General features: G+C 36.2%; 1 protein-coding gene across 1 annotated transcript; it reads right to left on the bottom strand.

Moving 5' to 3' along the window:
• Positions 1-5,478: 5,478 nt before the first annotated feature.
• Positions 5,479-12,588, bottom strand: LOC114400203 (COP9 signalosome complex subunit 3-like). Its single transcript, XM_028362537.1, has 11 exons — positions 12,291-12,588; positions 12,043-12,158; positions 11,158-11,404; positions 8,890-8,947; positions 8,700-8,789; positions 8,326-8,391; positions 6,697-6,786; positions 6,367-6,525; positions 6,163-6,284; positions 5,875-5,947; positions 5,479-5,793 (listed from the first exon to the last, which is right to left on the bottom strand). The coding sequence occupies exons 1-11, from the start codon at positions 12,473-12,475 to the stop codon at positions 5,728-5,730; spliced, it is 1,272 nt and encodes a 423-aa protein (XP_028218338.1). The 5' UTR covers positions 12,476-12,588; the 3' UTR covers positions 5,479-5,727.
• Between the last annotated feature and the right edge of the window lie 319 nt (positions 12,589-12,907).

Below are 12,907 nucleotides of genomic sequence, written 5' to 3'. Positions count from 1 at the left end.
GGTATAGGCAATGCTTCCAAACACTTTGAGGTGAGAGATCCCAGGCTTCCTTCCACTCCATGCTTCTTGTGGTGTCTTCTCATGCACGCTTCTTGTTGGGGAACGGTTTGTTAGGTAAACTGCACATGCCACTGCTTCAGCCCAAAACTCCTTCGGCATCTTCTTGCTCTTGAGCATGCTTCGCACCATTTTAAGTATGGTCCGATTCTTTCTCTCTGCTACTCCATTTTGTTGTGGCGATCTTGGCACTATCAGTGGGCGACGGATTCCATGGTCTTCACAATATTTGTTGAACTTATTTGAAGTGAACTCTCCTCCTCGATCAGATCTCATGACCTTGATGGAAAGACCACTTTCTTTCTCCATGAGGGCTTTGAACTTCTTAAAGTTTTCAAACACTTCTGATTTCTCCTTCAAGAAATAAACCCAGGTTTTTCTGGAATAATCATCAATAAAGAGGAGAAAGTACTTATTCTTACCAAATGAATTGGGTTTGATTGGTCCACAGACATCGGTGTGTATGAGCTCTAGCGGCTTTGTTGCTCTTGTTGTTGATTCCTTTGGAAAACTTTTAAGAAATTGCTTCCCAATTAGACATCCTTCGCAAAGTTGGTCTGGGTGGTTGATGCTAGGCAAGCCTCTCACCATCTCCTTCTTCGCTAAACGTTCTAGACCGTCGAAGTTGAGGTGCCCGAACCGTAGATGCCATAGCCACGAAGAGTCGGTATAGCAAGCCTTGAGACACTTTGCCACATCATTTTGAATGTTCAAGAGGAACATTCTATTCTTTGACATAGGCACCTTAGCAATCAAGTTATGTCTACAATCTCTTAAGAAAAGACTATGTTCTTTCAAGTGGATGTCATAGCCTTTCTCTAATAATTGTCCCAAGCTCAAAATATTATTCTTCATGTTAGGCACATAGTAGACATTGGATATGAATTGATGACTCCCATTCTTCAAACGTATGAGAATTTTACCTTTGCCTTTGACTGGTATCTTTGAGTCGTCTCCAAATGAGACATCGCTAGTTGCCGCTTCATTAATCTCCACGAACATGCTTTGATCGCCGCACATGTGGTTGCTTGCGCCGGTGTCGAGGTACCACTTGTTTCTTTTCTCTTCAAATTTGTTTTGGCACGTGAGTAGCAAAGTTTCTTCTTCTCCGCCTTTTTCTTCTACAAAGTTAGCTTTCTCTTCAACCTTCTTCGAGAATCTACACTCGGATGCGTAGTGACCAATCTTGTTGCAATTGAAGCACTTGATTTGTGATTTGTCATACCTCGACCATGAATTTCCTCTTCCACGACCTCTTGTTACTTGTGGATTCCAACTTCTTTCTCCATTGTTGAATTTGTTGGAGTGGTTGTTGTAACCACCTCTTCCTTCTCCTCCATGTCCTCGTCCACGTCCACGATCTTGGCCGCGACCTCGTCCTCTTTGGCTCTTGTAATTTGCATAGTTTGCTTCCTTTACGTTGAGTTGTAGTAGTTGCTCCGTAGCCTCCTTTTGTTTAATTTTTCTCTTTTGTTTTTCTTCGTATGCTTGTAAGGAACCCATGAGTTGCTCAATAGTCATGGTCTTTAAATCCTTGTTTTCTTCAATGTTGGTAACAATGAAGTCAAAACTTGGATTTAAAGTTCGAAGTATTTTTTCCATGACCTTCACCTCATCAACATCTTCACCATTTCTTTTAAGTTAATTGACTACGGCCAATACTCGAGAAAAATAATCAGAAATTGACTCGGACTCCTCCATAAACAAACGCTCAAAGTCACCTCTAAGAGTTTGAAGACGAATCTTTTTTACCTGCTCAACTCCTTTGTTGCAAGTTTGAAGCTTATCACATGCTTCTTTGGCCGTCGTTGCGTTGGATATCTTCTCAAATGTATCTTCATCCACCGATTGATAAATGAGAAAGAGAGCTTTCTTGTCTCTCTTTCTTGACTCCTTCAACGTCTCCTTTACACCTTGGCTTAGCGAGGCTTCATCTTGCTCCTCGAAGCCATTCTCTACGATATCCCACACATCTTGAGCTCCTAGTAGTGCCTTCATCTTGATACTCCAATTATCATAGTTGTTCTTTGTGAGCATCGGCATTTGGAAAGGAAAACCTCCATTCGCCATCTTTTGAGGATCTTGAAGCTCTGATACCACTTTGTTGGAAATAAGGCTTTTTATGTTTAGGAAAAGTGTTTAGGAATATTGGAGACTTTGAATAGAAACTTGATAGGAAGGAGAATTCTTTATGGAGGAGAGAACTTTGTATTTTTGCTTGATACAAATGTGTAGGATTACATCTCTATTTATACCACTCTAAGGAGAACTCTAGACACACTAATTCTAGAGAGTTCTCAACTCTAGAGATCCAAAGAGTATTCTAGAGAATATTACAACCATAAGAAATATCTAGACACTCCAAACACTACAAGAATTTTCTAGAAACATGACCCATAATTACTTAAGCCCAAAATAACTAAGTCCAAGGAACCAAATAATTAATTTAGGCCCAAATCAAGTTTATATTTCAACATTTACTAACGATGTTAGGAGACTACTAACGGCAGAGACTAATGTGACAAACGGAATATAAAGTCGATGATCATTTTAATATTTTTTAAATCTCAGTGAACAAATTGACCGCGCCTCCAAAAGTAAGGGACTAATTTGGTACTTTACTCCTTCTTCATAACATCTTAGTAACTGTCTTCCTTCTCCCTCCTTGCAAGATGTGGTTTCCTCCTTTACTGATTTTTTTTTCTCTTTCGAATCCGCCATACAATAAAGCTCTAAGGATACAAAACATCTTGTATGCATGGAGAATTCATTTGTGATATTCACTGTTGTGCGTGAGAGGTTCACTGTTTATTGGAGTATAACGATACTAATCTACAGTGTAAAAAAGGTCTTCATACTTCCAAAAAACAAAATGTTCTCCTCCTTTAAACTGCCACTCCCAGCAATGCATGGGGCAACACACTTGTGATGTTTGAGAATTTACCCGTGTCAAAATATAATGTAGTAAAGGGGTGAAGGATTGAATGAATTAAGATGGTGTAGGCTATGTGATGCTCTACTAATAATATAATTTTTTTCTACCGTTCATTGTTCATAAAATCATGTATAGGATAAAAAAGTTGTCCTGTAAACTTGAATATGAATATTATGTTGTTCTCCTCTCTTGTACCATAACATGTATCAAATGTATCCATAGATATAAACCTATGCTATATACAAAGGCATAATTTTTGTTTGACTAAATTGTGATTTTGATCTTTTTTCCCCCTGTAAATTTAGTTCGGATTTTAGAAAAATTATAATTTTGATCAAATTCTCAATTTATTTTGGTTCAATTGAATCTTAAATTTAACATTTTCATTTAAAGTATCATCAAGAAATAACTTATTGATTCAAATGTACAAATAAAAAATAAAGGTGTGTTAAATTAAAATTGGACCAAAATTGCACGTTTTAAAATATGGGATTAAAATCACCAAAAAATAAAGACCAAAATTGCACATGAAAAATTATAAGAACAAAATTATAATTTGACAAGCTATAATTTATCCTTTTTCTTTTGTGATGACATAAGTTTTCCAATCCTAAAGTCTTGTAGCTTAGTAACTACAATTTATTTTGGGCTAGACATTAATTTTTCAATTACAATGCAAATTAAAAAAGAATTTCAAGATCCAAATAGGAGGGATCTTACTATATTAAAACTAGACACATTTAGGTTTTCATTCCTATCTCTTTGTGGTGGTCTCCTTGTCTTATGCATTCTGTTTTGGCCCGTTTAGTATTGATCCGAGGGCAAAATAAATTATCTTTTCGGTAAGAATTAATGTGTATTTTCAAATTTTTAACAAATTTGAAATGTTGGAAATTTGATTTGTTTTGATTTTAATTTCTTTTATTTTTTAAATTATTTATTGGAATAAATTAATTCAAATTTCTTAAATTTGAAATTCTTTGTTTGGATAAGACAATTCAATTTCCTCCACATGTAATTTTTTTTCTATATTTTAAACAGATGAAATTCTAATATTAAACTTCATATAAAAAATATAATTTTTAAATGTTTAATTAAAATAGAAAAATTAATAATTTTGGCCAAGGCTTTTTCAATCAACCACATCCAATGATTGTTTTAGGCTAACATCAACTAGGATTATTTTTCGATAGAAGTTGCCTACGGTTTATTTTGCCAAAGTATGTCGAGAATATTTTCTAGTTGATGTCGGACGGAGTTATTTTTCAATCGATGTTGGCTACAACCAATGTCATTTAGGAATTTTTTAGCTGGTGTCAGTTAGGTTTTTTTGGCCAACGTCGATCAAAAAATCCCTAGTCGATGTTGACAAAAAAGTAACCCTGGCCAATTTGGCCAAAAAAACCTTGTCAACATCGACTATAAAATAACCTTGGTCAATGTTAGCTAAAAAATAACTCTAGTTGATGTCGGTCCAAAATTCTAGCTGATGTAAGTAAAAAAAAAAATAGTTGACAAAAAAAATCATTTGGCGTTGACTACAAAATAGCCTTGGCCAATGTCGACCATAAAACCTAGTTGACGTCAACCTAAAAACCTTAGCCGACATCAGCTAAAGAAATCTATCCAACATCGACCAAAAAAATCTTAGTCAACATCGGCAAAAAAATAATCTTGGCCGACGTCGACTAAAAAATCCTAGTTGATGTCAACCAAAAAATCCTACCTGACATCGACTAAAAAACCTTAACAAGTGTCAACTAAAAAATAACTCTAATCGATGTTGACCAAAATAATCTAATTGACATCAATGAAAAGATAACCTTAGACAATTTCATACAAAAATATCCTAATTGAAAAACCTTGATCGACGTTAATGAAAAACTCGTGTTAATATTGACCATAAAAACCTTGATTACCCCTAATTACAAGCGTAAAGAGAGTCACAAGCGAGAACATGGATAAAATTCAGTGAAAAAATAAATTTAAATTCTTTAATTTTTTTAAGAGAAATTAAAATCCCATTATTTAATTAATCAAAATTATTCATAAAAATAACAAAATTTCAATTCCCTTTTAAATATTCTATCCAATAAAGTTATGTTTACCTTCAATCATTTTAAATTCCCTAAAAAATTAAATTCTCCTGCCGAATTACTCCATCCAAATACACTAATAATTTTTTATAAGAATTAAATTGAAAATTAACCTCAAGTATAAGAACTAAAATTTAATGTTACACGATAACTTTATTTTCAAAAAAATAAAAACTTATGAACGTTCATTATTTACTTCAGAAATGCTCCATCAATCGCCAAAGCTGCTAGCTTCATGCCACGGGATTTAAGTACGTGTATGGATGGACGTCCAAGTCGAGCATACTGTGCTGCTTTTAAAGTGAAGCGGATCCACTATGGTGAAACATTAAACCAAACATGGGATAAGTAAACTCCGATCGTTTCAACGTAAAACGAGAACAGAGGATATTTTCCTTGAGACCTCAACATTACTGCACTATGCTTGGTCAATAGAGCATACATAATTAAATGTGCAAAGAATCAGTTATAGATTTTATATAGTTAATAAGTTGAGACAATTCAACATCCTCAGAACAAGCACTCTTCCATTTGGGACTGAAATAAAACACTCCCCCACTCTCAGAACCAGGAATAACAAAAGATAAAGGAAACGGGTGATGGACCATAACCAGATCTACTTCCATCATTCCTAGCCCCTTAAATGTTGAACTTTTGTGGAACGTCAAAGTCATCAAAGTCATATCTTTGTCTCTCTCTTCCAGCCTGAGTATACATTCACTCTTGTTAGTTAATAATATTTTATATAGAAGTTTATAGATAAAAGGATGAAACAGTTAAGCACACCTTAGACAAATACAACTGATCGCATGAAATTTGTTCGTCTGTCGCAGTAAGTTTCCTTGAGAGTGCCATTATTCTGGACATTAATTGAGAAAAAAAAAAAATTGCTTTCAGTACAAGAGGAAGGACATATAATATAGACACAGATCACTATCAAATTAAGCATTAAAAGTATTAAAACTGAAAAATTTTCATTTCAAGATTTTCAGGTTAAACATAATTGTCTTACAAGACACTTCAGGAAAGTTATTGGGCTAAATGAGCTTAATATAAAATATACCAAAAGCATACCTTTGGATTGATGAATCAATATGTTCAATCATTTCACAGGTTTTATACTGTTCAGGATCCTCCAAGAATCTCACCATTCCATCCTTCTGGTTGATAGTTGCATATATTTCGCCATCCTGAATCTGTAGGTCAGGAGTATGTTACAATTAGTGGTAAAATGTTAATGCTAACTGAAAATGACAAATATATCAGTTGGAGGACCACCATTTGTAGCACATGCATTTCAGCTTCTTTGGGGCTATTTAACTGCACTGTGCTGGCTATATCATGGAGAGAAAGGGTCAAGTATGTCTGGGTCAATCTCTGAATATTCCGCTTATACATGGATGATACAACCTGATTAACCAGTCCAAGGTTGTTGTCCTGAAACAGAAAATTTCACATAAATTATCAGCCTGTCGCATAGACAAACAATTTCAGAGAAATCTTATTAAGTAACCACATAAGAACCGGAAATTAAACAGTGAAGAGTTAGGCTTCTAGTCAAAATGGCCGATGCTTCAAATGAAAGGACAAGTATGTGAAAGATCGTACAGATTCAAACTTCTCTGCATTTGCCCTGGCATATGCCTCTAGTTCTTCAATTTGTCCAGTGCCATAACTATTAGCCAATTCGACGTAAGGCTGCTCAAATGTGGAAAAAAGTTTAAGGTTAACATGAAGTTCAAAATATATGCTTGGAAGACAAGTCAAACGAAATTCAGCAATGTGCTTCAAAGAAATCAAGCAACCACAGACAACAAGGTATTCCATTTGAGTTGATGGTACAAGAAAGTAATTCTAAACAAATCTATGAATAAGAATAAACAGGGAAACCATCAATTGCAGTGCAGTTACTGAGAAGAAAAACTAAAGCAAACATATTGTGTGGTAGAGTAGAGGCTACTCATTGGAACATATTGCAAAATCATATGAAGGTCAGAAGATGTCCAGTCTCCAGAAAAAGAGGATAGATAAACTAAGACCTCTCCAACATACATTTAGAACACATGTTCGGATCACAAACAAAAATCTAGTTGAAGAAAGTAAAGTACAACATTGAAAACTAAGTCTAAACTAAATCAACTGCCATTGCCTTTAATAGAAGTCAGGAGAGGGGGTTGGGGATTGCCTAAAATGAAGTCAGAGAACCCAAAAAAAAAAAAAAGTAAATAAAAGCAGAACTAGCATCAGATTACAACACTGGCAAAAAATAAATTAAATGGAAAAGAACTTCAAGCACGAGAGAATCATTTTCCTTGCAATGCCATAATGTAACAGCATGCTCAAAATTATCTGATAGGAATATAGATCCAACTAGCAGCAGACCATGATTCATTTAACCTAAAAGGATACAGGGTTAGTGCCTTAGTGGCACTAATCATATCATTGTCTTACAAAAGGGGTACAAGGAAGGGGAACAAGAAGGTACATAGCAAATGGCTAGGCTGAATGACCCTTCTATGATCTTCAAGGAACTGGATGCCAAACAGCAGGGTAAGTTAGAAGCAGTCTTACAATAGTACCTTCTAAAACAGCAAGTTGAACACTGTCCTTCCTTCTGGATTGGAGGTAAACAACTCTACTCCAGTTGGACCAGAAAATACTTTGACAACTAGGGAATTAACAAACAATAGATGCATTCTCTAAATGGTTTTCCAGTGGAAGTCCAAACCCATAGAAGCTTGGGAAGAAGATAGCAATACCTAATGTCAATTTCTTTATTTCTGCCTTGAGGACAAGGCAACTTCTCAGGAAGGTGGTACCGATAAGAATCTGGATCCAACAACCCAGCAGACCATGATTCATTAAACCCAGTGGCTACTAAAGCTTGGTCTATTACTAAAATGTCCCTGAGTTAGATGAGAGGGGGAACAGGTCTGTGTATTCTGTTAAATAGAGATATTAAAGAGTGAGGGGGTTAGGGAAAATTCTTCCTTAACAGGGATCAAGGGTTGCTCTGACTATTTCAGCACATTATATCTGTATCTCTTCCTATTTCTCTCCACTACAATATAGTATCTCTTCTAATTTTCATTATGTGCACACTCTCACTTTAGATAGGAGTTATTCCTATTTCCTATCAATATCTTGCAAACAAAAGAGAATCAACAAAAGTATTTTGTTCGAAAAAAGGTCAAAGGCTTCCCATCTTTTCTAACATCAGCTGAACTAAAGTCATACCTGACAAAAGTTCTTCAGGTTCCTTTGAGCAGTCGAAGAAGAATACTTAGGAAGACTGGTTGAGAACTGGCACCAAACACATGGCAAGGTCAGCTGATAAACTACAAATATAGCACTTCATAAAATAAAGGTTAAAGTTAAATTGGTCAAAATGAGCAAAATCCTATAGATAAAGGTTTTGTCTTCTGACAATATACTGTGCATTAGGAATCATAAAAGCCACAATCTCTAAATAAATGAGACTATTTATCACTTTTTTATATTTAATTTTTGGGATAAAAAAAACCCATTAATATTATATATAAGCAAAATTTTGATTTAATACCTTCATTAAGCCATGACAAGTATAGAGGCAGGAGAGAATAGAGGCTTACCTGTCCATGACGAATGAGAGAAACCAATATATACTTTTTGTAAGCTTCAACAGCTATAGCATTTATGGTAGACATGGGAGCAGTTACAACCTGGAATATACAACCAATAAGCTACAACAAATGCTGAACCAAAAGGCAAATATGAAAAAACCATAATCAATACAAGTATAGTTGTATGTAGATCACTAACATTATGCAGGAGGTCCAATGCCTTCTGAAAGCGCTTCTGTCCAATGCATATCATACCTCTGATAGAAGGTTAGAAGTCAGAGACAATTCAAATTCTTCACCAATAGATCATGACCAGAAGCACAATCTAAAATCATTAAATGCTAACAAGTATTCAAATCACTCATTATTCTGGTCCATGTGCATTTTAATTTAATTGGCTGGAGACTCGCCAGAGACGACAAGAGGATGCAAGACACATACCGCAGCCATGACATCCACAGCAGCCACATTTGTGGACGGAGTCACAATAGCACATCCAAGGAATTCCACAATGCAATATTGCTATAATGGCTATTTAACATCACTGATGAGAATCATAAAACATAAGAAAGGTTTTCTAAAAGGAATAATGTGGGATGCACAAGTTATGTGTTCAGAGATAGGAGCATACAGATTGGACACTTTGTCAAGATAGGAAGAGCCAGAGGATAATTCAGTTGAAGGGAGGTTATAACTGGAAGTAAAGGCAACAGAGAGGGGGTAGGCAAAAAAGAGAGAGGCTTTTGAGCAGGAGGAAGAAGGTCCCTAGGAGCACCTGCAGTCTTCTCGTTTAATAGTTGTTACAGTGCTATTATAGATCATTTTCAAGATACCTAACAATTTGGTATTAGAGCCTACCACCATGTCTCTTAGCCGGAAGCAGTACAGGTGGTGACACCAACATTGCACTGTTCACTAGTGAATAGTCATAAGTGCTCATGCACAGCCAACACATGCGGACACAGGCTGTGGAGCAAATAGAATATTAGGGCCCCAAATTGCAAGGAATGGGAGTTGAGTCCTTCATGAGAAATATAGAATTTTGCCATATGATATATATGACATTGGGCTTTTTTCCACCACAATGGGTAGCTTTTTGTGGTGTGATTCACTCCCCTAAGGTTTGTTGGGTATCATATAAGCAGTAATAATCATAATTTGAAACATTTAAGAGGCAATTTGTAAAGCAATTCTTGGATGAGAAATTTATGAGGTCCAGGATTAAGGAAATGAGATGATGATACTGAGCAAGGACAAAATCCCAGGATTTGGAGAGTTTACACACGTAGGGGAGAGATGAGTGGAGTGATGAGTTAATTAGAAGAGGGTAATTTGGGAATGAAGTTATGAAGTGACGGGAAGCATGAGGTTATGATTCTGTTATAATAGGAAAATATACAACAGAGTAAGGGTTAGAGAGTGGATTCATCTAGCACTTTTTCCTTATGCGGTGCAGTATTGGGAAACAGGGTTATCTCCCTCAGAGAAGTGATGGGCTTGGGGAAGTTGTAGACTCTTGAGATACAGTATTATTTCAGCTTTGCTACATTATTCATTTGGGTCTGCTACTGGTTTCCTCATTAAATTCTGCATTCTCTTTTAATGGGTCATAACACAGATTTAGGAGGGAAGATTTAAGGCCTGTTTGGATGCATTTTTCTAAAAGCACTTCTAAGAGGAAAAAATAAGAAGAGAAAAAGAAAATGAGCTTCTCCATAAGCTAAAATGAGTTCTCCATTAGCTAATTTGTAGAAGCTTTCTCATATAGCTTCTCTAAAAGATAAAAGATGAAAGGACATCTACAAATTAGCTTATGGAGAAGCTCATTTCCTTATTTTCTTCTCCTAGAAGTACTTCTAGAGAAGCTTACCCAAACAGACCCTTAAAGCAAATTGCTCCCTTGTTTAAATTTTTTAAAATGAGGGAAAGAAAATAACTTGTCATATACCCCCCCCCCCCCCCCCCCACTAATTTTGTGAACTAGTGTTATCAATGGCAGATGGCTGAACATGGCAAAAGGCCAAAACTCCACCATATAAACACGCGCCTTATGACACCTCCATACCGGGCATCCCCTATGGCAGTTGGCAAAAAATTCACCAGGCCATCTGCCATGGCCACTATTTAACAACACTGTTGTGAACATTTTAAAATTCGACCAATTTGGAGGACTTTAAACATCCAAATAAAAGCAAGGAAACTTATTAATTAAATTTCTATCCACTTCCCTCCCCTTCCATTTTCTTTTGATTTCTTCCCCTCCCAACTCCCAAGTGAAATGGCATAGGAAAATCCTACAAGCACAACACTACTGTAAGTAACACAACACAACCTACAGCATATTTAATAGAAATAAGAAAAATCCAATATTACAATGTTGAACAAATTGCAGTACATTCCATCAACTAAAAGGCAATACTAAAATATGGACAAACTGTGAAGGAAAGAAAGGAAGAAAGCAGCGCACCCATAATAACAGTAGAGAAAAAGGTCTCGTGGTTGGTCTACTTCAAAAACATCATCATCCAAAATGGATAGACCAGTTTTGTAGCACTTTGCCAACAAGCACAGCAGAAGAAACTCTGAGTGTAGTGGAGTCAAGTGTTCTGTGGAGACCTGAAGTTTCCGAAGAGCAGTGAACAAAGGAGCCACACCCCGTATCGGAGCTTCCAGCAGCATCACTTGATCCTTTAACCTCTTACAGACAGATAAAACTACAAAATTCCAAAAAAAAATAAAAACATAGTTACTCAATCAAAAACTGAGAAACATCCACACCAAATTAAAATCCCTTCTCCCTTTGATCCTTCAACCTCCTACACACAGACAAAACTACAAAATTCCAGAAAAAAAAAATTAAACCAACGAAAACCAAGAAGCATTAAACAAACGAAAATCAAGAAGCATCAAACAAACCAAAACCAAGAAGCATTAAACAAACGAAAATCAAGAAGCATCAAACAAACCAAAACCAAGAAGCATCAACGCCAAATTGAAATCTCCTCAGCCTTCAACCGTCCCTTTCTTCTCCCTCCAATTGAACCATCACAACTCACTAAAAAAATTTCCCTCTTTGTCAACCAACAATAGCATCTCTCCTTTTCTTATATAACAATAATTAACCAAACAATAAATATCTCACAACCAATCAAAATAATTTCAATACACAATTTATTATTTATTTAACTCATCTATAAGCAACCAGATTTTAAAAAGCTGTCCATGACCGCAATTTAGGCAGCAACATCCCACAATTCGAGCATGAAAGTGACCACAATTCAAAAGCCTTGGTCTATAAGCAATGATTTAAGCAACACAGAATATTCAAATCTCATATCTCAAATTCTCATACATTTATCAGGCGCTAAGCGAATCTGCTCCGGGCTGCAAGCGCCAATAAACCTAGTAACGATCGGAACGACGGTCTCAGCCTGCGTTTTGGTTACCGGATCGGTCATTGAAGCTTCTCTGCAATCAAAACAAGAATAAGAATAAAAATCTCGCAACATAAAAAAACAATATTCTAGGGTTCAACAACTAGGGTTTAGAGCATCGGAAAAAAAACGCTTATTATCATTATTTCGCAAATTTTATACATACAGGATGTAGAGAAACCCGAGGGAATGAATGGAGGGGTCGAGCTGGGTGAGAATCGGAGCGAGGCGACTTGACTCGGATCGGAGCGAGTCATCGGCTTGCTTCAGAACACTGTGGAGGCGAGTGAGGTCGCCGGGAGTGCTCGAAAGCCCTTGGATTTGGGCGACCAAAGCTTCTAGAGGGTCCATGCAGCGCGGTGAGTTGTGACTCGCTCACTCGTTTATACCGACTCGGCGGGAACACGGAACGGTGACTCACTCTTCGTTTTTCTCTCCGTCCCTCGCAGGGAGTGTAACACTATTTAGAGCGTCTTGTGTTACCTTTTATGATGGTGTGGACCCTGCAGGTGAAGCACCGACTCTTGCAGCCGTTTGATTGTAGGGGGAATAAATCGAGGGTAGAGATTGTTCACAGGTAAATTTTATTTTCTTGGCATGATTTTTATATGTAAAGAAATATTATTTTATACCAAATACAGTAGATAGGGGTGTTCGATTTGATTTTTAGAAAAAAATAATCATCTGAATCAAGCATAAAATAAATAAACATATATTTATGTTTAAATTAATATCAAATTCAAATAAACTAAATCATTTTTTTAATTTAATTTAGTTTGATTT

The sequence above is a fragment of the Glycine soja genome, chromosome 19 (genome assembly GCF_004193775.1).
Source record: "Glycine soja cultivar W05 chromosome 19, ASM419377v2, whole genome shotgun sequence".
In the NCBI taxonomy this organism is placed as follows: Eukaryota; Viridiplantae; Streptophyta; class Magnoliopsida; order Fabales; family Fabaceae; genus Glycine; species Glycine soja.
The sequence above is the reverse complement of the archived record's forward strand: the minus strand, read 5'-3'. Positions and strand labels throughout refer to the sequence as shown.